Here is a 23,338-nt window from a genome sequence, read left to right on the forward strand (position 1 = left end):
CTATAGTCCAAGGCACGCAACCACAAACCTGGATTTATAATGCATGCCTCCGGCTTCACCGGGGAGTCCATGCCATCCTAAGCTGGCCATGCACAGAAATCATAGTGAATTGAGACCGTACAGACAGATTTTCTAAGATATTTGGGTGCCTAAAGGTAGAGGCAAGATCCAAGGACTAGATCCCAAAGGCATCACGGAAGCTAGGAAAATCCTTCCTTTTAACCATTTAAGATCAGAAAATGAGGGTTTTTTCAGGATAATCCCTCAGATGTCGATAACCCCAAGGGTACCAACATTTACCAGCGCCTCAGTTTCCCCGAGGAGGTTTCTGGAAGGCTGCCCTCCCTGACAGTGCCCTTTCTCATCTCACCTTGTTTCACCTTCCCAGGTGACCCTGAATCCCAACCAGCGAAGCTCCCGTTTCACTCGCTGCCCCAAAAGAGGGAAATGGCCAGGGCAGTCCTGTGTTCCGTGCCCACTTTGTGTGGCCCTTCACCCCTTGTGTGACTGGAGTTGCAGGTGTGGTGTGATTTACGCTGTACTACTCTTACACAGCCCAGCAGATAAATGGTTGGATCAAACGATTCCTCCTAGTTAAGCATTTCTGCTGTGGACAGCTGCCCTATATGTTACAAAGGTGCTTGTTTAATAGCCTGGCATGAAACCAGTAAATGCAAAGGGGATGGGAACAGGCAGTTGATAGAAGTTTGGGTGCAAAGTCAGGTTGGGGATGACAATTTCAGGAGGACTGACCACAGCTTTATCAATGCCATGAATCAAGTTACAAATATGAATTCTTAAATTGACAAATTACAAATTTAACGGGCTGCAGCAAGCCAAGTGGTCAGAACAGTCTGGGTCATCTCCAAAGGTGGGGTTTGACACACTATGTCCTTTAATTTACCACTTTAAAAAGGTTTCTGTGCCTTTCTGTAGTTCCCTGAAAAGTGTCCCTTATTAAATGATTTCTTCTTTGCAGTTTTAAAACACAATCTAAACAGACAGGTTTGGGGTTTTGTTTGTTTGTTTGTTTGTTTCAAATATTCCTGTAATTTGTGGGGTTGACTTTGACTGGTAAGTTCTTTGCAGATGCAGACATTCCTAGCTAGAGTGGAGCCATATAACAAACTTAGTTCTGCCCATCTCTATTCCAACATAAATCCTAATACTTGTGGAACAAAGTCCTGGCAAATGTGAGAATGAGATTAAAGGACAGTTTAATCTGATGAAGTCCAAAATTTCAAAGTCAGACTGTGAAGGGAATCATAATTTGGAGAGATGGTACCATTTGGTGTATCAGCATTATTTATAATTGAGAAGATTGGGAAGCAGCAGAAAAAAGGGCTTAGTTTAAACGCATGAGTACAGCATCCACATTCATTAATCTGTTTCCCCAGTGACTCAGATGGAAAATTGTTTTGTGCAATTTGCTGCCACTCCACATCACAACAACTTCTGAAAAGTATGAGCAGCAGCCTGGCTCTTTGTCATGCATTAGTAATAGCAGATGGATTTAGTAAGGCAGCGTACACTTTTCAACCAGTTTTTCCTTTGGGGGAAGAGATAAGCAGGTACAAGCAGGATAAGCAGTTAAAAGCACCCTGCGTACTGCAAGACAGACCTTGCTGCTTTAGCATCCTTAAACGTGCAAAACCCCAGGAATCTGCCATGGGTGACTGCCACCACTTTCAGTCACTTCATCACAGGATTTTAAAGGATACAGGTTAAAAAAAAAAAAAAAAAGTGACAAATGCTGGTGTCAGAAAAGTACAGGCATGTAGGGAATTATGCCGAATTATACTGCCCATGGTGCAGAGAGAGGACAAAAAAAGTCTGCCTGGACATTGCTGTATCCTTCAGCAATACCCCAGGAGTGACTGCCCGCACACATGTTCATTCTGAGGGTATTCAAGCCAGCAATTACTTCAGCATTGGAAAAAAGACCACGACATGCTGTGCTGTTCTGCTGCAGGATCCCAGGGCGCTCCCCAGTCCTTACAGCGTGTCCCAGCAACGCTGCGTTTTGCAGCTGAATTTTCTCAGTAGTGCAACAGACGTAACACAACGACATGCTCCAGCATGTGTGCCTGAGCTAACTGCTGATGTTGTTTCATCCCCAGGTCATTAACCCGCTTCCCACATAGTCACCATTCAATTCAACAACAGAGATTACAAATACCTGTAGGTAACACAGATTTCCCTTTCTCCGCTTCTCATTCAGTGGTCTGGGTTGCTGCGGCAGCTACGATGTGTAGTAAGCAAACCTGTTCAGCTTCCTTGGACATGACTATTCAAAGTACATGGTCACCATTGGAAAGAAAACTCCTCCAACACTTGACAAAGGCAGAGAATAAGTAATGATACATTGCTATTTCAGTGTGTACACTTGATATTTATCAGAAGCCTTGCTGCAATCCTAGAGCTCCAGCTTGCCCCAGGAGGATCAGTGTTGGCAAGGAGACCTCCTCTAGAAAGCAAGAAGGTCTAGAAATATTTACCCGAGTCACTCAGCAGACAGTTGTAGCGGATGAAGACCTCCCTGTTACTGCCTACCGCTCATACTCCCTCCCAGCCCACAGCGGAGTCGATGGCCGTTCCCGCTGCAGGGCTCCAGCTCCCAGCCCAGCCTCTGAGCCAAGATCCACCTCCCGCAGCAGCCCCGGAGTTGCAAAGCTCTTGGTCCGGGATATCCCCACAGCCTGGTGAGGAGGCTTCCGTGGGCTCTAAGTCCTAACCCTGCCTGTTCTGCACAACGGGAGGTATTCCTCCTTTGTGGCCAGAACACGTCTCCTCGCACGAGGGACACACGTGAAAGTCAGGATGAGCAGATCGCTCCCATCGCATGCCCCAGCGTACACGGCTGGTCCTGTCATAGGACTGAATGGGCTCTCGTTGCAGGATGGAGAACACCAGCAGTTTACCCGTTTATGAGCTGTGCTTCCAGCCACGCGACCAAAAAGATCCCAGAGAGCCCTTCAGAAAAAGGGGATCGTACGCCACGCGATTCACCCACCCCACAACCTGGGGAAAAGGCGAGCACGAAGATGATCCGGGGGCAAATTAAATGTCTGAGAAGACAAAGTCATCCTGCAAGCTGCAAGAAGGACAAACTGGTTTAGTCGGTGCAGCTGAGCAGCAAAAATACGCGCTGAGAACACCGTGCCCCAAAACACCCTCTCCTCTCCTGATGAAAGCCCTCCCTCCGCTATAGCAGAAAAGGGCACTGACTCCTCTTCACTCACCGTGAGTGAGTGCTGTAAGGGATAACCTATTTAATAAAAGGGGAACAACTTCACACCCCCCTTCTGCTTTGCAAATGAAGTATTTATTCCTGCTTAGACCACAAAATGCAGGGCTCAGGCACAGGAAAGAAAGAAAAATCTTGACTGGGAGAAGACACTATATTCCAACCCAGATTAAGTCATTTAAGACATGTTCTTCATCAAGTTCTTGTTATTTAAGCAAAGCCCTGCTTTGCATAATGTATTCCCAGACATTACGCTGGGAGCCAGGTGCCTCACAGTCTGTTGTGAATTCCGTGTATTTACAGCGTTCCGTAAAGCTAGGCAAGGCACTTGGCACTGGGGATCCCTGACCCCCTCTTGTGGCTCTGGAGTCTGATTCTCAAATATACTTAAACATCTAATCCCACTGGAGAATTTGAGCCTTTGCCTGCTATAGGATTTTGAAAAGTGCCTAACTCCTATAGATTTCAATGCTTTAAATAGTACAGGTGATTTTTGTTCAAGTCCTGTATTTAAAATTCTGCACTGCAACATTTTAGAAAAACAGGATTTTTTTTTTTAAGTAAGTCCTACATTCTTTTAAAAATCTGTCCCTTAAATTTCAGAACATTTGAAAAAAAAAAAACAACAGACCTCGTCCTGCACTTCCTAATTTTTTTTATTCAGACTAGAAAGATGTTTGCTATGACGAGAACTACTACTGGGCCCAAAATAGATTTACCATTTCCAAATACTCCCCAGTGACAGCTGAGTAGCATAATGATGCTTTATCTCATGTTAGTGACAAAATAAATTGCTTTTCCAGCACACACACAGAGCTTTATAAAAAGAACAATCCCACTGGAAAAAGGATTCTTCAGCTTTGAATTCTTGCGCCCAAAAGGGCCTCAGCTGCAGCAGCCTCCTCTGGAGAAGCCAGAGGGAGTGAAACCTCACGCAAGTGTGGGGCATCGCTTGAAGGCAGGCACTTCTGTTAAGACCAAAAGAAAACAGATCCTAGTACTCTTATGTTTGAGTGCTGCTGAACTATTTCTAATTTTATAAACATTGGTGCGTTATACTTTCTGCTGGATCAGTGTTATGCTTATAAATTCTGATTTTCAGGCTACAGCTATTTCAGTTACATTTGGCTGGGACATACGGCATATGCTTTCAGTATGGATTGGATTATTTTTCTGTTCTCTTACCAATTGCTTTATTTTGTTTAATGGCAGTGGGAGAATTACAAGTGTCAGAATTAATCCCAAAGCTCGTCTCCCCACTTCCAGCTTTAAATTAGAGCCCGGGTCTGCCGGTCTGCCATGCAGAACAGCACCAATGTCAGCTCAGGACCTGACCGAGTCCTGCCTGGAACGTGCATGTCATCAGAAAATTTTGAATTTTCCAGGCAGAAAACCCCACTGCATGTAGTCCCTGGAGTGGAGCCCACCAACTTGGGACTGCGCTGACCCGTGGGATTTAAGGAAGAAATTTTTTACAATAAGGGTGGTGAAACACTGGAAGAGGTTGCCCAGAGAGGTTGTGGCTGCCCCATCCCTGGAATTGTTCAAGGCCAGGTTGGATGGGGCTTTGAGCAACCTGGTCTAGTGGAAGGTGTTGGACTAGATGACCTCTAAAGGTCCCTTCCAACCCAAACCATCCTATGAGTCTGTGATTCTACACGATGTATTGGGAGTTGCAGGTCTCCTGGGATATTTTAAAAGGCAGCACAGGCGTATTCCAAGCAGACTGAAATGCTACAGTTTGAAACCCCCGTCCCAGGTGTGCGTTGACTACAGGGTGACAGCGTGGAAGACCGTGTTGTGTGGAGCAGCTCAGCAGCTTCATGTGGTGTGCGATGGAAGGCTCGGCCAAGCCCCAGGACTGCTCAATGTTGGAGCAATGCTGGTTTGCTGCTCTAATTTTTACAATGCAGGCAGCTCTCAGATAACCCATATTTTCAAGCGTGTTATACACTGCTTTTCTCTTTTTCTAAAGGAAACAAGAAACAGAAACCTAAAAGCATTCATAAAACACAAAATATTTTCCGGGCACATTTCTTTCTGGAATTAGAGGAAGAAGAGCCGTAGGTGCTGCTCACGACTTTTCACCAAGTGACCTTCAAGGTCAGAATTGAACAGAGCACTTCACGTCCATAAAACATGCAGAACGTCACCCTTGCAGAGCTACTCTGTCACGAGCCTCTAAGTTCTCTAGTGAAGCTCCTGCGTTTTCCAAAACAGTTGCCAGCAGCAATATGATAATAAAGCGACTGTGGAAAGGCTTTGCCAGAGACACTATGGACATTTACACCTGACATGCCAGGATTATTTATAATAAAAATTAATTGGGGATTGAAGAGTCAGTCAAGCATAGGATGGCCAATCTCCAGACAAAGTTGTCCTATGTCAGTTTACATAAATAATCTGGTAATACTGATATACTGTTTCTCTTCCTTTCCCCAAATCACTGTAATTGTTAAGAAGGAACCGCTTGCCTCTATTTTTAAGCCTTGAACTTGCTAAAACTTGCATATGTAAGTATGCCTGTGCACAGGTATTTCCACTGGTTCAGAAGGATGTAAAAATAAACCTGGTTGCATCTTACTCTAAGGTCTTATACACAGTAATTTATTTTTAATGATTCTAAAATTTGTTCTTAAAAAGTGAATGGTTTTATCATATGTTCAGCAAAATTTTCTCTCTGGCTATATTTTTAAATATACAGATGGGTGAAGTTTAAAAAAAACCCTAGGCTGCAAAGCAAGAGATCTTCAAGAATTCCTTGCACTTACTACCTATCCTGGTATTCAGTAAGAGCTGGTTGGCATTCAAGACTGTCGAAAAATCACTGCAGTTATTGTGAGCGTAATTTCAAGCTCCTATTTCTGGAAATCACGGCCAAATAAAACAGAAAACATGACTGTGCTTGATATTCCATAGTGTGTGAACAGAGTGTGGGCCCTGGCTCTCAAGCACGCTGCAAGCTGTGTGAACCGCTGTATCCATTATAATTGCAATAAAAAGCAATTTTCCGCAGCACTTTTCATTTAACGAAAAATTCCTCTCAGAAGGAGTTTTTGGGGGACGGCGCAGCAAATCTCCCAAGGATTGCTGAGCTGCAAGGGTCGACCCGCGACGCTTCTGCCGGTGAGCACGACGCTGGGCAGCACCTTAGACCCAGGCTCCCTGCAGTTAAAGCCCAGTATTAGCTAGGCTAGTCCTTATTTAGGCTTGGGCACTAAAGCAGTGCCCCTGCCCTTGTTTACCCTCAGCAGTGGCAGCCTCCTCCTTCTGAAAGGAAAGGAACAGTTTCGGATAGCAGAGGATTTGGAGCAGAGGAGCTGGATATTTTAATGTTGTTCAGGCTTCAGTCATCATGAATATCACTTTACAGCTTGGTGCATAAACAGTCCATTTCTGAGGCATGAGAAAATGAATATATTGTAACTATATTCTAGGCCTTCTGGCCCAAATCTGTTCCTGGTGAAACTCCAGGGGTTTCAGTGGAGTTGCAGCAAGAATAAACTTAGCTGTCTAGCTGTACTTTATAATACACTATTTCTGATGAAAATAGAGTTTACATGAAGATAAAGATTTTTTTCCATACATATTAAACCAAAATGGCATTCGAACTTATTCATGTAACCAACCGCATTGTTTATAAACAATAAAACTTTTTATAGACTAAAAAAATGGAGAATAAAAAGCAGTAATAAAAATAGGACTATTCATTTTATAAATAGGAATGTAAGGAAGTATGGTATTGCTGAAACGATGGATTAAAGCAAGACCATACACCAAAGTATATACATTTTTTCTCATAGTCCTTATCTTCTGCGGAAGACTGAGGTGGGGCCATGGGTTGTGGGAGGCAGACATGGTCACCCCTCAGAGCAGACCACTTCTGCTTGAGAAGACTAATTTCACGAGCACTTTTCTAAAAGGAGCTTTCACTCTCCTGCTTATTAGGAAGTTTAGAAATAACAAGTTTCACATTTCAAAGTTCAGTCATTTTTGTATTTCACCCAGGCGATAAACATGTGAGAAATTTGTACCCTGTGAAAAATGTGCATTTCAGGCACTGATAGGATACAGCTGTCTCGGCCCTTGTTTACTTGGTTTCTCCTCTACTTCATGCTCGGCATGGGGGATTTGAGAGTTATTAAACTTTTTCCCAGTTGCCCAGAGTCGCCATCCCTTTACTCCATACTGAGTAGCTGCGTACACAATTGTGTGACAGCAGCAGCCCTCCCAGCTTGCAGGGCTCACCTTCCCGGCTTGGGCAGGAGCCCTTTTTCCTGCCATCGGGTGCATCTTCCAAGGAGAATTCCCAATTTCCAAGACAGTCACTTTCTCCCAGACTGGCTGTTAAGCCACCCATATTTCCAGACTACCGAGGTGTCCCCTTTCCCACTGCACGAGAGACCTGCGTGGGATGTGTCTTCCTTGGCCAGTCCCATGACGGCAACAAACTCCTGCGCTACACCATGACCACGTCGATAGTCTCATAGAGTTTGCAAGGAAGACAAGGGTGGATGCTTAAACTCAGGTTGAGGCCCCCCAACTCCCCATTTAATCATGCTGGGATTATGAGCTCCAATCCTACTACTTAGGTGCTACTCAAGTCTTCACTGCCGAGGTCCTGCAGGTGCCCAGGAGGATGGTGCTCACCCAGTTGCAGCAGCTTTGCAGCTAAAGAATTCACCTACAAGTTTGGGAGTTCATCTATACCTGAGAAAAAGACACCTGAAGGACTCCCAGCTGCTTATTTGAGACACGACTTTAACGAAACACAGGAGTCGTAGGGCCAGAACAACAGCCTTTGGGAGGCATACACCCGGGGGAGAAGGAGTTTGGTGGTCTGCTCCTGATAACAGCTTGATGCTACCCAACGAGGAGACGATCACGACAGTGAGGAGCAGAGCAAAGGCACCCACCTCCCAGATGCCTGACTGACTACTCCAGCCACCTCCGAGGGATTTGAATGGTTTTAAAGCTACTTTTTCAAGTCACTGAGATAATTCGGTTAAATCTAAGAATTTTTGCTGTGATCTCTACTGTCTGTGAAGGCGTTTACCACGAGTCTGCACATAAGCCTTAAATTTGAGGAAGGGATTTCAGATACATACTTCAGATGCACCTTCAGTGTGGCCAGCAGACATTTCCTCCTCTGCTTTTCAAAGCACTCAGGCAGCGAGATTCAGAATTCCACAATTTGAAGACGATCCACAAGAGCAATTGTAGAAATAAGTACTTTTCAAAATGGAAATACTGTTTGTCTTTCTATTTCTTCAAAGCAATGCAAAGTGGACAGGAAAACAAACAAAGCTAGTATTTTTTCACGCTAGTGAAAAAAAAAAAACAACAAACCAAACAAAAAGACACCCGCAATGTCTTGCATATATGGTTACTTAAAACATGGAAATGAGGGGAACAGAATGAGTTTTCAGCAGATTTAAATACTTCCATTTACAAAAAAAATTAACCTCTTTGCTGGAGCAGTGGTGCATTTGCTAATGAGGCCTTTGCACGGAGCTATACGCAGGTATAATTGAAGTTATAGTCATTGTTTGCTCACAGATAATTAAGGAGTTATTCATTTATAAATTCAATAAATTCTGTGGAATCAAACAATTAAAGGCTGAATTCAAACTTGATTTAATCCAGAGTTTGGCTCCCTATAATGTATTATAGGCACACCAGCTTGAGTTTTATACTCCAGCCAGACCTTTGCTGGGTTCCTGAGTCCCTGCTAAGTAGCTAAGCCCCAGTGCAAGCAGTAGGATTTGGGACTTCAGAAAACAAATAATCAGAGTTAAAGCTTTGAGGACTTCTTTTTCGGATTTAATTTTTTGCTTAGCATATGGTTTATATGGATTTTTAAAACAGAAAATAATATCAGTTCAAAAGCATATAATCATGGAAGATCAGAGAAATAAAGAGAAAAACCACACATTTATTCCTCTGCTGCTACTCCAGGTTTGAAGGCCTCTCAGAGGGTATCAGATTCAAATGCACTTGGTTTAATGCAGCCACTGAACTACCTTTCTGCTCTCTCGCTGCGCTTGCTGACCCTCGTATATCATGCCCACTCTCACCTTCTTCAAGCACAGCTGAGCAATGCCTTTGGCATCATAGCCACCAACATCTTCCAGCAGGTTGCCAGGCAGTCCATAAATGTTATTAATGCTCAAAATAAAACCAGACTCCGGGACTGGACGGTGCCTCTCAGCTGGTCTGGGGAGCAGAAAGCAGAAGACCTTTGAGAAAGTAGCCGGACTCTGCGGTACGGTGGGTTTGACGTGAGGTCCGTGAGCATCCAGGACGCGGAACCTCCTGGAGGAAGGAAAGCGGGGCACCTGCCGAACGAAGAGAAAATGTATCACACTGTGTTTGGGAAGGGGAATGACTCCTTCTGCCCAGCCCTGTCCATCTCTTGGACTGAATGGAGAGAACACCATGAGGTGCAGTGAGGGCAAAAGCGGCCACGAGTGAAGCCTAAGCTAACACTCAACAGAAAACTCAAATAAAGCACAAGAAAACCAGCTCCACAGTCTCTTTTTTACTCATTCCACTGATCCAGTTGGCTGCAGGAGGAGCCCGGCCCTGACGCCCCAGGGCAGCACGTGGACAGATGCGCTGCTTGCCCCCTCCAGATTTGGGGGTGAACTCCTCCATCCCTCACGCAGGATCAAATTAGCCCGCAGGATCCCAGCCCAGACTCCAGCTGGCCAAGCTCATAAGATCTTTAGTTGCCAGGAAGGCAGTTGTGGCCAGCTGTAAGGCTGATACCCCATGCAGAGCCTGCCAAAGGTCAGCAGTCATCAGCTGGCCAGCTGCGGGTCCTCCTGCGGGACCCCACGGTCCAGCTGAGAGGAGTAAGGAGAAGTGATGAGCGAGTCAAGGGCTCTGCAGAGGAGGAGGAGGAGGAAGAGGAGGAGGAGGAGGAGGAGGGGAGGGAGCAGGTCTGGGGTGGGGAGAAGTCAGCTGCCTGCTGTGGTTAAGTCTGACTGCTCCTGACAAGCAGGCTGAGCTGGGAAGGCGAAGAACTGAATTTCCCCTGAAACGCAGCCATGAATTTGGGGTGTTCCTAGGCATATTTTGACAAACAGTATGAATTAAGACCCCTTCATCCTCCAAGAACTAAGTACTAAAAGTTTATCACTTTTCACAGCCTTACCACAGGAGAAGAAAGAGGTCAATCTTTTCCTAGAGAGAAAATGAGTGTTTTTCCACCCAAGCAACTCAGAAATACATAGAGCAAGCAGGACTTTTGTCCTGATGTTGTATTTAAGAGACCTTTGCTAGGTTCCTATGTTAGTTTTGTAACATACAGTGGGCCTTTCGAGCTGACATTAAAATATGTATTTCACTGAAGACCTCTGCTTGGTTTCTTAACAAAAGATAAAAGATACAAGAAGCTCTTCACACACATGCAAGAAAAGAAAGCACTGCTGCCTCCCTCAGTCAGAATATAAGCCAAGAAAGCATGAGTTTCAGAGCTAAAAATGAAAATAAAAAATTAATTGTGTTTTTAAAATTGCACTGAGTTATGCCCTTCGTTGCAGTGAGTGATGGAAAACTACTCTGACACTATGAGCATCCCTCCACCTGCCTGCGCGACCACCACGTGCCATCACAGAGCCTGCGGCACTCAGCCAGGTAGTAGGAGTTGCGAGAGGTGGAGCTCAGGTCAGACCATCATCTTCTCATGCGTTTGTGAGCACAGCCTTCCTTAAATGAACGTGATTCACATAGAATACAAATCTTTCTTTTCAGTTACACTCATTATTGACTATGCAAAATCTGACCACAACAGTTATCTCCCAAGACAGCAGCCTTTTACACCTTGTTCTCCCCAGTCCACGGGCTAAAGGTGGTTTCACAGTACTAACTTCCATGGATTACAGCACATTTTGGCTCACAGGAGTTTTGTTTACAGATGTCCTGTAATGAAGAGTTTGTTTTCTTGGTGTGTATAACAAAACCCCCAGATTGTAATCTAGCCTAGTAGGACCGGGGAGGCTGTGGACAAACATCCCACAGGCGGGATACTTCTCCTCACTCTCTGAAAAGCTACTTCTCAGAAGTATTGACCTTTTTGCAACTCTTAAAATGTCTGCCAGCCAAAGAGAGGTGTACATTACCAACATGTGATTTGCTAGTATTACTCTGCATACTTCACAGGCGATCGCTTGCCAAGGTCAGCACAGTGCAGAATGAAATGCTGAAAGTTCTCCAGCTTAGCTCATTTTAAACCATCATTTAAAATGATCTGCACTGTATCAGATCCTGGCCATAAGCAGTATCCTCGGGGCAGTGTTTTGGTTGAGAGGAGCAAGAGCTGCAGCACTGATGTGTAAGAACTCATGAATAAAAACCAGTGGCGTTCACAGTCTTGCATAAGGATTCCTACGAACAGAAGCCTCAGGAAGTGATCACTCGTAATCAAGAAAGACTGTGTTTGGGTTAAGGCACTTGCACGCTCCCGAAACATCTGTAATGACGAGAGTGTGCGAATACCTAGTTTATGCCTCTGCACGACCTCACTCCAGGGTTTTCAAACCACTTTTTCTACTCACTGATTACTTGGGACCTGCCTATATATACACAGAAAGCCCATTCCGGAAAAGGCTCCTCCTGAATTACTCTGCGGGAAAGAAACCACTTACCTCAAGGTTACACAGCAAGGGCAGAAAGCGATTTTGAGGGAAGGGGCAGGCTGGCCTTGCCCTGTGTCAGAAGCTGAGCTGCCTGGTGCGCAGCTGAGCGGCTCAGGCAGGTGGGTACCACCTCGCTTTCTCCGTAGCCTTTTGGGGGGGATGCGGCCCCTCGGTGTGCTGCGAGGACAGGGCCATCCCTCAGCGAGGCTTCCTTCATCCCGAGTACAGAGCCGCTGCCAAAGAGCAGTCAGGTGGTAACTTTTGGTGACATGACCAAGCTGGGCTGGGTTCAACTGAAAGATTTATCAGAGGTGAAATACCACTTCCAGGCCCCTTGGCCACCCAGTGCTAACAACATAAACACAAATGGCAAATACTTCCTTATCCCACGCTGGTGAGGTGTATATCCCTTCCCACTCAGAGTGTTTATCACAGGGGACATTTCTGGATGCACCGAAAGAGCCCATCTCTCCATCTCATCTCTGCCTTTTTTTTTTTTGGGGGGGGGGGGGGCGGGGAGCTAGAAAAGTTTTGAATTACAGCTAGAGGAGTGCAAAGGGCTGGAAATTTTTCATGGCAGAAAGACTTAGATTTAGTGCCTGGAAGGAAATACTTATTAACTCTGAAACTCATGAAGACTTGACCTGGCTATTTCTAGACCCATGTAAATAGAGTAATGAATTTTCATCCTGGCTGGCGGGACCAAAGTCATTAAGAGCAAATAGGTCTATATTGCTTTCCGAATATTGTGAAACGTACCTTGCGGATTGTGAAAGAGATACATGTGGTTTGTTCTTAGTAACTTTACTAAATTTGTCTCTGCCAGAGCGCTGAGAGTGACTGACAGTAAAATTCCCTGACAGGGTATCAGAGCTAGATCATACAGTTGTTTCACAGAGAAGAGTCACCATGAAATTTTAGGGCCAAATCCTGGAATACGTGTTCAGCCTTGATACCCAGGGAAAGAAACAAGGGCTTTGCCCGCGGCGGGGGGAGACAACTATGGAATATTACTTTTACTCTTGCAGAAAATAAAGGCAACGCTCCCCATAGCAGGACAGGAATGGAGGGAGAATCTGCCCCCCCACATTTTTGTTTCTCCCCCCCCCCCCCAACACCAGGGAACACACTTAAAAGAACCAGCAGACCAGACAGCACTCTTTCTTACAGCACGTTTTATTCGCAGCGGGGTTGCCAGAGTAGCCCGTGTGTCCCGAGCCCCAGGGTCACTCTGCCCCGGGTGGGGGGGGGGCGACACGGACGGACCCCGGGCCGGGGCACTTTTTCCCCCCCCCAGCCCCGGAGGGAGCCGGCGGGTCAAGCAGCGCTGGGGCTGCCCCTCTCGCCCGTAGAAGCGGCTGGGCGAGGGGGGGGGGGCGGCCCCGGGAAGTTTTTTTTTGGGGGGGGGGGGCGACAAGGCTCGGGGTACCGGCCCCCCCCCGGACCCCCTCATAGCGCCTGGTAGGTTCGTCGGGGCGGCGGCGTCCCGGGCGTCCCCGGCCCCGAATCGATGCTGGCGCTGGGCGAGAGGGAGTCGGCGTGGCGGGGGGGGGGCAGCCCCGGTTCCTCCGCCGGGGAGAGGCGGTCCACGATGCTGGAGAGGCAATCCAGGCTGGACAGGGCGCTGCTCTGCTCGGCGGCGTACCCTGAGGCCGGGGGGGGGGGATAAGAGATGATGAGAAGGAGCAACGTGTTACAGCGGGAGACACCCCCCCCCCGGCCCCCACTTCCACCCGGCCCCGCGGGTGCCGGCGGGGCGGCCTTACCGTGGGCCATCTCGGGGCAGTAGACGGCGTCGAAGCTGCTGCCTCTCGCCGACCAGACGGGGCTGCCGCAGTCGGCCTGCAAGACAGCGAGGGGCGAGTGCCGGCCCGGCCGACCCCCCCCCCCCCAAAAAAAAAACAAAAACCAAAAACCAACGCGGAGGGACAGTGCCTTAAAGCGAGGAGGGAGCCCGCTGGGCAGCGCCTTACCCCGCGCTAAACTGAGGGGGGGGGGAAGAAGACGAGCCCCCGGGGGCTGGGGAGCTCGGTGGGTGCCCTCTGGCAGCGTGTCCCGTCCCCCCCCCCCATGCGTTCCCGAAAAACCCACACGTACACTGAGCCTTCAAGGTGAGAAGGGGCTCGTTTCGTTCCCACGCGAACCGTCCGCCTTCTCCTGCTGTCCGGCTGCCTTCGGCCCGTCCCACGCCCGTGGGAGCGGTGCCACGACGCCGGGTTGAGGGGGACCCCCCCCCCCCCACGGGCCTTCCTGGGGTCCCCACAGCCCCATCGCTCCTGCCCCTTCTCTTACCATCCCGTCGGAGCAGCTGGAAGTGGGGCTGGTCGGTTCGGAGCAGCTCTGTCCCGGCAGGTGGTAGTAGTTTTCTACCTGTTCCCTCAAGAGCTCCTGGAGGCTCTCGATGTACCGGATGGCGTTTCTCAGGATCTCCACTTTGGGGAGTCTTTGGTTGGGGTTGGCGGTGGTGCATCTCTTCAGGGTCTCAAAAGCCTGGTTCACTTTCTTCAGCCTCCTCCTCTCCCTCATGGTGGCCGCCTTCCGCCGGTCCATGGTGGTGGATTTTCTCTTGCAGGCTTTGCAAGCCCACATGAGGCAGTGGCCGGCCTGGTGGTGGCCCGTGGGAGCTCGGACGTGCTCCTCTTCCTCGGAGCAGGGGGGCTCGGGGGGGTCGTGGGCGCCGAAGGGAGGCAGGTCCCGGGGTTCAAAATCCTCGGGGAACTCGCCCTCCGGGGAGGAGAGGCAGGAGCTGTCATAGAAGAGCTCGGATGGGGAGAACTGGCAGCTGTCCATCACCTCCATCCCTGCAGCGGAGGCGTCGGTGTGGGGAGGCAGCCACCGGCTCTGGGGCGAGGAGCTCCGCAGCGCGCTGGGCCAATTTCCTCAGTAATTAGCGACCCGAGACGAAGTGTCCTTTGGCTGATGCGGGGGGCCCTTATATATACATGGAAAGGGAGGCTGGTCCGCAGCGGCCGCTCTGTATTAGCATATCCCACCACATCCCCTGCCGGGGGCTGTCTGGGCAAGCCCCCTCCGGTCCCCAGGAGACAATTTGCTCCGCACCGCTCCTTTGGAGAGCCCTGAGCTGGGCACTTCTCTAGCCAACGTCTTCCCCACAACTGGGTCGCGACATCTCCCAAGTTTAAGCCAAGCCTGGGAATTTGCAGGTTTGGTAAGGACCGAGAAAGAGGGGCAGTGGATGCCCACCGACCGCTGACATTTCTTCCAGAGCCGTCCCTCGTCCCTGTCTTCCCATCACACGCCGCAGTGGGACAGACACCGGCTCTCCCCACGGGGCAATTAACGCAGACCCCCCCCATAGCACCTACAGTGTCTCCTTGCGTGTCTTTATTCCCCACAGGCCGTGGCCCAGGTCTAACCTGTAACAATTTACTCCTCTTTTCAAGACCTAAGATTTGTTCACGTATCTTGAGGAGCGCTTTGTCCTGTAGCTGAAGTCGTGTCACCCCGCATGTAAATTTGCCAACCGGGGGACAAAAAAGGCACAGCTACCTGTGGCCGGGAGAGACGAAGAAGGGGGGAAACGCAGGTTTTAGTGCTGTCGGATCGGGTCCCAGGGAAAGGGACTCACAAAAGAAAAGGGTACGTGTCTGCTCCGAGACGAATCCCCTTCCCATTCTTTCTCCTACTCGTGTGACCCGGTGCCGCTAGAGACACACCAGTCGAGCAGCGCCTTGGGCTTGCTAATTTTCTGCTTTCAGGCAAACTTGTACCGTTACAGATGCGTCCCAGCTGCCAGTGCAACAAACCCCTCCTGGAAGTGTAAAATTTCTAACCCCGCAATCCCTAAGTAACTTTACACAAGTCGGGGACAAAAGCTTCGCAGAGCTCCAGCCGCAGCAGTAGCTGAGCGGAGCGGTGCAAGGGTCATTAGAGTGGTAATGAAGCCATTTAACAGGCATTCGCTAACGCGCAGGAAGCCTTTGGTTTCATCCAGGTGGCTTTTGTAGTTGAGGAAAATATTAGGAGAAGGCAAAGGCAACCTTCCCTACCTGGGAATAAAATTCTGTGACCTAGGTTAACTCAAACGGCGAGCGAGTGACCCAGCAGCCGTTCAAACGCTACGGAGCCGGTCTGTGCGCCCAGGAAAAAGGCGTCTTCAATTAACCTCTCGTCAGGAAGAGGTAATGCGGAGGGCATGGGCGAGCCGGTTGTCTCAAGGAGCCACTCTTGGAGTGAGCGAGGCGGGTAGGGAACATCTCCTTAGGGATGCACAAGCGCAGCCCGCTGGCAAGCTTTCCCATCCGCCGGGCGAGCGGCCGGCAGCTGGGGCTGGGGCTGGAGACCCCCTCTGCTCCTTGCCTCCCCTCTCCCCCCCCAAAAGGCAGACTTCCACTCTTAGGCTAAAATTTTTCCTAAAAAAAAACCCCAAACCCATGCACACACCCTTCTTCCTATAGCGGATGCATAATTATCTAAAGGCCGGGGAAGGCTACATCTGCACTGCTTCGGTTTATTTGGGGCCATAAACGGGGGGAGCCCCCTTTGAAATGAATACTGTAGGAAAAGCAGCGGGTTGATAAAGGAGTAAAGTTACAGAAAGGGGAAAGCTCAGAATGTCAGGCTTCTGCCGCTCCGAGGTGCAGGTTGCTGTTGAGTTGGGCCACATCTGAACCAGCGCAGTTCCCTATTGTTTTCCTAAGAAACCGGCAGTCCGAAGGGGGGGTCTGCTCGGCAGTAACTTGAACTCTTCACCGGGCTCTGCCGTGCACACGCACCCACACACACAATTTGATTTAGCACGTTTGCACGGGCTAAAATAGACCTGTTTACAGGTTTATGCTTTGTGCACAAACGAACTTGATCTTTAAAGTGCCGGTTGCGGTTCTGATCGCCTTTCGGGGGTTTCTCTCCGAGCAGGCAGTGTGGATCTCCCGGTGCACAATGCCAGCTCCCTCGGTCCCGCTCTCCTGGCGTCCAGAGCTTTAACTCTTAATCCAGCGGGGCTGGGGCCGTTAAGAAACGTGCCTTTTCCCCCAAAAGTCTTTGAGGAGCTAGGAAAATTTGTTTCCTTTTCCCTTGAATATTTTGGGGGAAGGGGAAGAAAGGATGGAAGAGCCTGTCACTCAGGAAGGAAAAAACATCTGTAATTAGTATCCCTTAAGAGCCCCGGCTCCTCTGGTAAAGTGATCTCAAAACAAATTTGCAAAAGTGCAGTAGGCGAGTGGAACTAAAGAAAGGGGAGAGAAAACACAAACTATTAAGGCTGGCTAATGAGGCTGCTGGAGGGGAGGGGGCGGGGGGGGGGGGGTATGCTGCATTTCAGGAGGCTCAAAATCCCGAAAGCGGGAACAGCCTTGAGCATCAGACACTGTCTGCTCCTGCTGCCGGCCGGAGAGAAAATGGTGAACGTGTCAGAAGCTCGTTAAATGGTGTTGTTCTCCCCCCCCAGCCCTCCCCGCTCGGCAGCGATCGCCGTCCCGCACCTATTCCTGGAGGGATTCAATCCTGGGGGGGGGGGGGGAGCACTGGGAGAGCGTGCGCTCTTTTTTTTTTTTTTTTTCTTTCTGTGCTTTCTAAGCGAAGAAAATGCCACAGAAATCATAAGTCACCGGGCCGGGGGTGTGTGTGTGTGTGTGTGAGAGGTTTTTGGGGGCCCATGGGAACGCACCCCGCCGTGCCCCCCCCCTCCAGCCAGCCCCTCCGCACCCCCGCAAAGCACCGCGCCGTTCCCCCCGCAGACCTCGCCGAACGCCGGAGCGCGTTATTTTATTTAATGGGGCGGGGGGGGGGGACGACGACACACACGGACATCGACCGACAGAAGCGTCCCCCCCCCGCCGTCGGGTCGGTGGGTGCCGGCGGGGGCTCCTCCGCATCGTCCCGCCAGCAAAACTGTTTCCCAGTTGGGGGGGTGTGGGGAAGGAGGAGGGGGGGGGGGGTCTTCCAGCCGTGTGAGAAACGTTTGGTTCCCCCCAGCGCTGGGAACGGTGCGCACCTAAGTAAACACATTAGTACCTGCCAGAGGGATTTGTGTGGCAGACAGCTGAAGAAGGCATTGGCCTCTGCTGGCACCCCGGGACTCCCAAGAGAGATCAAAGGGACACGAGGGGGTTTTTAGCAGCCTCGAGACTGGGAAAAGTCGCTCGTTGCTGCTAGCGGAGGGACGGCCCAGCGAGCACATGGTTCAATTCTTCAACCTCCTCCCTCCCCTGCCCCCCCCCCCCCCACTGCGGTTCCCCAGTTCGTTCTCCACAGCAAGGTGGAAGCTCTGGAAAAATCGGGCGGGTTCCCCAAGGCGGCAGCGATCCGAGCAGGAATTTTTTCCCCGTGGAAATAGGTGCCGGGTCGACCCCTGCCCGCCTCTCCTTCGACCTCCGAAAATAAGCTGAGCCCGCTGCCGGCTGCCCTCCTCCCTCTCTGGGTTGCGGGTGGGTTTACGGAGGGAAATAAAGATGCACAATAAAAAAATAAATAAATAAAAAAAAAGGGCTTTAGGGGTGAGGGGGGTGTTCTGCCCCCCGGCAGCAGCGCTCCAGCCCGCTTTCCTCGCGTTAAGTAAACGGCAGCGGGGCGGAGGGACCGGGGGGTGGGGGGGTCACTTGCATTCGTGTAAAAACCTCGCTGAGTTTGTGCGTGACCCCGCCGGAAAAAAAGAATGGATTAAATCACAAACCTCTTGTCCTTACCCAGTTATTACCCTTTGATTTTGTGATTCCAGGGCCCTGTTTGCTTTGGCTGGGGGACTTAGGTAAAGATTATCCTTATTAATATCGAACACAAACATTTTAATTGCAACCACGCCGAGGACCTTCACTGCGAAGCCCGGCATGTCAGCCCCAACCACGGGGGTCACGGAGAGTCTCTTCGGGAGGTATTTTCTTTATTTAACGGAAAAAAAAAAAAATATCCCAAAACAATTCCTTTAGGCAAACTTCCTCCAAACAACCGCTCTCGCTGGAGCAGCCCCTGCCGCGGGGGTCCTACCGGCCAGTGCGTTGAGGTTAATGCTGGGCTGAAGGCAAAGCTGACAGTCGGCTGTCGGCCTGACACTGTGCTTTGGGGGGGGGCTTCGACCCCGCTCCTGCCCCGCTGCGGGAAGGGGGTCCTGCGGGGCTTGGGTCGGCCGGTGCTGCATCAGGCAGCCCTTCTCTCCCACCCGGCGGGGATGGAAAGAAACCGGTAAGGAAGGCGACGAGCCCCTAACGCGATCGGATATACTCAGTTACTGCCGATCGAGTCCCTTTCGCGACAGAAGCGAACATCTTCGCCAAAATGCAGAGCTCGCACGCCAGGACCCGCGTTCCCCGAAGAGCCCGAGAGCTCCCCGAGGCAAGGGGGGGGTTGTTTGAAACCAGAAAAACGGGGGGAAAACTGCCGTTATCTCTCGCTACCTGCCCATCACACCGTACCGCCGCAATTAGAGCGAGTACTTAAGCGGTTTAAAAACCAGGCTGGCCACGGTGGCCCGAAAAGGGAGGGCACCGCGGTGCGAGACCAGCTCTGAGGGCTGCCTGGTCCCTTCCGACGGGAGACGTTCCCGAAACGTGGCTGTGACCTTTCAGAAAACACCCCCCCCCCAAAAAAAAAAGAAAATAAATAAATCAAGGGTTAAAAGAGTTGAAGCAGAGTCCATTCGCTTTGGTCAAGCTCTCTGGCCAGCAGCCCTGTGGGTCTGTGTAGGGCAGAGCGAGCTGTTCCCCCGGTGGTCGCCCCTTCCCGGGGGTATAAACGATCCGTGACTGCGAGCAGCTCCGCTCCGCCGTCCTCAGCGAGGCTGGTTTTTTTGGTTTTTTGTTTTGTTTTTTTTTTTTTTTTTACATCACTGAGTGAAAGGCTTCATCTGTTGTTACCCCCCCCCCCCCCGCCACCCCCCTCAACCCCTTTTCAGCAGCTTAACTCTTTCCTCCCTGAGGGACCCCCGTTCTCTCCCCCCCCCCCCCCCAGGCTCAAGGAAGCAGAGGGGAGTTACCTTTCCTGGAAAGAGACCGCAGCCCCCCCTCCAGCCCCCAAGGGAGCGGGGTCCTGTCCCAGCCCGTCGCTGTAGCAGGCCCACCCGTTCTCCCGCAGACAAATCCTCCGGTACCGAGAGGAAAAGGGGAGACGGACCGAGCCTCTCTCTTCTCAAGGACCGGCGGCGGGGGGGCTCTTTGCGGTCCCCCTTTCTGAGCTCACCCACCCGGTGCAGGGCAAGGCTGGAGAAGCGTCCCTGCCTGGCGAGCCACGCTAGCGGCACCGGCGGACATTTTAAGGGGAGCAGTGCCCACCCGTGCCTGCCCGGGCACCCACCCGTGCCTGCCCGGCTTCCCCGGGAGCCAACGGGGGAGGCGGGTAATGAACACCCTAGGTAAGGAGAGACGCTCCTCCGAGGAGAAAAAAAAGGGGAAAAAAAAAAAAAATCTGTCCCGAGTGCTGCCTCCCAGTCACACGGGTCGTGGCGTGTCGCGGCTGCACACGTCTGGCTCTTCAGGGCTTGGTCTCGCTGAAGTCGGTTTTAACTCCGGGGTCGGGTTATTAGTTAATTACGAGGGGTTGGGAGACACTGTAACACAAAGAGCTTTATTTTACAATCCCGGAAATCAGTCGGTTCTTATATACAATATCACATTCCAGCATTTAAATATATATTTGTTATGTTTACAAAAGAAAAGACAGTACTAAAATTATTTACAGGAACGAAACGAGGCGGGAACTCTTTAAATACGACTAACACGAAACGCAACCAACAGCTTCACTCAGACAGGAATGAACTTTCCGGTGAGTCTCAGACAAAGCGGATCACCGGTACACAGGTAAGTATCTTAAATTAAGAAAAAAAAAAGAAAGAAAGAGGAGGGGTGGTCTATGCAGCACAATTTAAAGAAAACAAAACCCGGGGGAGGGAAAAGGAGGAAAGAAATTGGGGGAAAGTCTGTTTGGCTCGACACAGCGAGAGCCGTTTTCTGTGGGTAGGTGTACCTTGCCTCGACCTTACCAAGGCCCCTGCCTGGGCTTTCCACCGTGTTAATTGGCTTCATTAGTTAGTTTAGAGGGAAGGGGGTGGGGGCTCCGTCTCCCTTAAGCACACTACCAGAGCAACCGGATTTATTTCTCCACCACTTCCTCCACGCCGGGCAGTTTGGGCTCGTCGGAAGAAATACTGTCCACTATGGAGGAGAGACAGCGGAGGCTGCTGGAGGCCGACGACTCCACGATGGAGCCTCCTGCTTCAACGAGAGACGAGGCGATTAAACACCAAAACGCTTCCCCACCCCCCCCCCCGCCCCGCCCGGGCCCGAAGGGGCGGCAGGGCCGGGGACTGACCGACCGGCCCTTGCCGAGGGCCGTGAGGGGAAGGGCGGGAAGGGCGGGCAGGCCGGCGGCGGCCCGTCCCGGAGGACGTTACCTTCCTTGGGGCTGGCTCCTAGGGCCCGGGAATGGTCGGAAACGCTTTGCCAGTCGGAGCTGCAGGTGCTCAGGAAGTCTGAACTGGGGATCTGGGGGAGAGGAGGGGTATTAATTAAGGTATTCATTAGTTAAGGAGGGCCGCGGCTCCCCCCCCCTCCCCGGGGCGGGCCGGGCCGGCTGCCCGCTGGAGGCCCGAGGAGCTCGGACGTTTTTCCCGGAGCCCCTGAGGAGAAGGAGGAGGAGGGGGGACACGGACACGGTCGTGGGCGGCGGGAGGGATGGAGCGGCGGTGCTTACATTTCCCTGCTTGGGGCTGAAGGTGAAGGGGTCCCCCCCGATCTCCTGCATTTTCTCCTGCTGATCCAGCCTGTGCAAGAGGTCCTGCAGCCTCTCGATGTAGCTGATGGCGCTCCTCAGGATCTCCACCTTGGGCAGCCGCTGGTTGGGGTTGGCCACAGTCCGCCTTTTCAGCGCCTCGAAGGCTTCGTTGATCTTCTTCAGCCTCCTCCTCTCCCGCAGGGTGGCCGCTTTCCGCCTGTCCGTGGGGGCCGACTTTCTCTTGCAGGTTTTACAAGCCCAGATCAAACACTGGCCGGGGCAGTGAGGGGGTTGTAGTCCCGGGGGTGCCAGCACATGCTCCTCTCCGCTGCTGTCGCTGCCGGCCTCCGGCGGCATTTGGTCCTGACAGGGCGACAGGGTGCCATCGCTGCCTGGGTACAGCGGGGATCCCTCGGCCATCTCCAGCTGCTGCAGGGCTCCATTCTCCCCGTCCAAGTAGAAGAAATAGGAGCCGGTTTCAAAAAGGTCCATCATCATGCTGTCCCTCGGCCTCTCTGCCTGCTTGAGTTGGGTGGCAGGCTCAAAAACACCCTGAGGAACAACTCGGATGGAATTTAATTAGTGCGGTGACATAAGTCCCCCCTGCTTTATATAGGAGCTGCTGAAACCCTATCCAACTTCTAGCTGTCGCGGTGTATCACCCTCCAAAACTGATTCCAGCCAGTCTCCTGGGCGCTGTCCTGAGAACATCTCCTATTTAGAAGGGGGGCGGGGGGGGGCACGAAGGGAGGGAGGCAAATTGGGGGGAAAAAAAAAAAAAAAGGAAAACAAGCAAAAAAGAGAAATACAGCTCAATTCTTCTCCCCTCCCCCCCCCCGGGGCCCTGAAATCCTGTGAGCTCGGGGTGCAGCGAAGGGACGCGAGGTGGGGGCTCGGAAGCCGCGTCCGGGCCATCCCGTCCTGTCCCCGCTGCCGAGCCGGCGGGGGGCACGGCTGGAGGACAAAGGCTTCACGGGGAGCCCTCCCCCAGGCCACCCCTCAGACCCCCCCCAGCGCACGCTCCTTGCCCCGCTGCTAAGTATAGATCTATAAGGAGAGATTTCAAAGGCAGCCCTCGCTCTCCAAATAGACGGGTTAATATTTTCAGAAGAAGCCCCCCGCTATTCCCTCCCCCCCCCTCCCCTGAAGCATGCCATTCCTGTGACCCAAGCCACCCGGGCCAGCCCAAGGTTAGGAGCCAAGCTCACTGTTGCTCCACACGCAGGGGGAAGGTTGCCAAGGCAGAGCCTTGCTGCGGTGCTGAGGCACCCATGGTTATTGCACCGCGGCTTAGGCTTTTCATGTGAACTTTCCCACGTTGCCCGTGAGGTGACAGGAGTGATTCCGGGTGACTGGGTTACGGTCCGATGGGGCTGTCCGCACAGCCCCTGTCCTTGACGGTGTTTAGGGCAAGCGAAGCCCAGGCGTGTGGTGTAACTGCAGTTTAATCCCTTGGGCCTGGCAAGATATATAGAGCTTCCTAGCCCCTGAGACAGAAATGGAGCTTGCGATCGCTCCCCGTTAGCGTATACTGTAACATCACATCGTGTCTGGGCTTCTCTTACGTCAAGAAAGAGAAGGTATGGGAAAATCACCTGTTTGCCTCTTTCCTTGGACTGCCTTGTGTTCCTTAAATCCTGTGTGATTTCTCTCTGCTAAGGTAAATATATGTGTATATGCATATATATGGGTCCTTATGTATAGACACACATATGTATGTATATTTATGTGGATAAGTAAGTATATTTCTGTGTGTGTCTGTATGTATGTGTGTATACACATATAC

At 51.2% G+C, this 23,338-nt stretch overlaps 2 protein-coding genes across 3 annotated transcripts; both read right to left on the bottom strand.

The window, feature by feature from the left end:
• Nucleotides 1–13,047: 13,047 nt before the first annotated feature.
• MYF5 (myogenic factor 5) lies at nt 13,048–14,862 on the bottom strand. Its single transcript, XM_075058219.1, has 3 exons — nt 14,182–14,862; nt 13,656–13,731; nt 13,048–13,535 (listed from the first exon to the last, which is right to left on the bottom strand). The coding sequence occupies exons 1-3, from the start codon at nt 14,686–14,688 to the stop codon at nt 13,339–13,341; spliced, it is 780 nt and encodes a 259-aa protein (XP_074914320.1). The 5' UTR covers nt 14,689–14,862; the 3' UTR covers nt 13,048–13,338.
• Nucleotides 14,863–19,800: 4,938 nt separating this feature from the next.
• MYF6 (myogenic factor 6) lies at nt 19,801–22,218 on the bottom strand. 2 transcript variants are annotated; one of them, XM_075058221.1, is made up of 4 exons: nt 21,532–22,218; nt 21,233–21,323; nt 20,918–21,050; nt 19,801–20,389 (listed from the first exon to the last, which is right to left on the bottom strand). In XM_075058221.1, exons 1-3 carry the CDS (start codon nt 22,048–22,050, stop codon nt 20,932–20,934), a joined length of 729 nt encoding a protein of 242 aa, XP_074914322.1. In that variant the 5' UTR covers nt 22,051–22,218; the 3' UTR covers nt 19,801–20,389; nt 20,918–20,931. The 2 variants fall into 2 exon arrangements, with proteins under 2 accessions (XP_074914322.1, XP_074914321.1); XM_075058220.1 differs by lacking the exon at nt 19,801–20,389 and having other exon boundaries at nt 20,396–21,050.
• Nucleotides 22,219–23,338: the final 1,120 nt, after the last annotated feature.

This window comes from Buteo buteo, chromosome 26, assembly GCF_964188355.1.
Source record: "Buteo buteo chromosome 26, bButBut1.hap1.1, whole genome shotgun sequence".
Taxonomy (NCBI): Eukaryota; Metazoa; Chordata; class Aves; order Accipitriformes; family Accipitridae; genus Buteo; species Buteo buteo.

Coding starts and splice junctions, on each gene's coding strand:
- MYF5 (XM_075058219.1), bottom strand. CDS start 14,688: ATGGAGGTGATGGACAGCTGCCAGTTCTCCCCATCCGAGCTCTTCTAT. Junction 13,732..14,181: donor CCAGCTGCTCCGACGGGATG/GTAAGAGAAGGG, acceptor GCTGTCTTGCAG/GCCGACTGCGGCAGCCCCGT. Junction 13,536..13,655: donor CTGCCCCGAGATGGCCCACG/GTAAGGCCGCCC, acceptor CCCCGGCCTCAG/GGTACGCCGCCGAGCAGAGC.
- MYF6 (XM_075058221.1), bottom strand. CDS start 22,050: ATGATGATGGACCTTTTTGAAACCGGCTCCTATTTCTTCTACTTGGAC. Junction 21,324..21,531: donor TCAGCCCCAAGCAGGGAAAT/GTAAGCACCGCC, acceptor CCTCTCCCCCAG/ATCCCCAGTTCAGACTTCCT. Junction 21,051..21,232: donor AGGAGCCAGCCCCAAGGAAG/GTAACGTCCTCC, acceptor TCGTTGAAGCAG/GAGGCTCCATCGTGGAGTCG.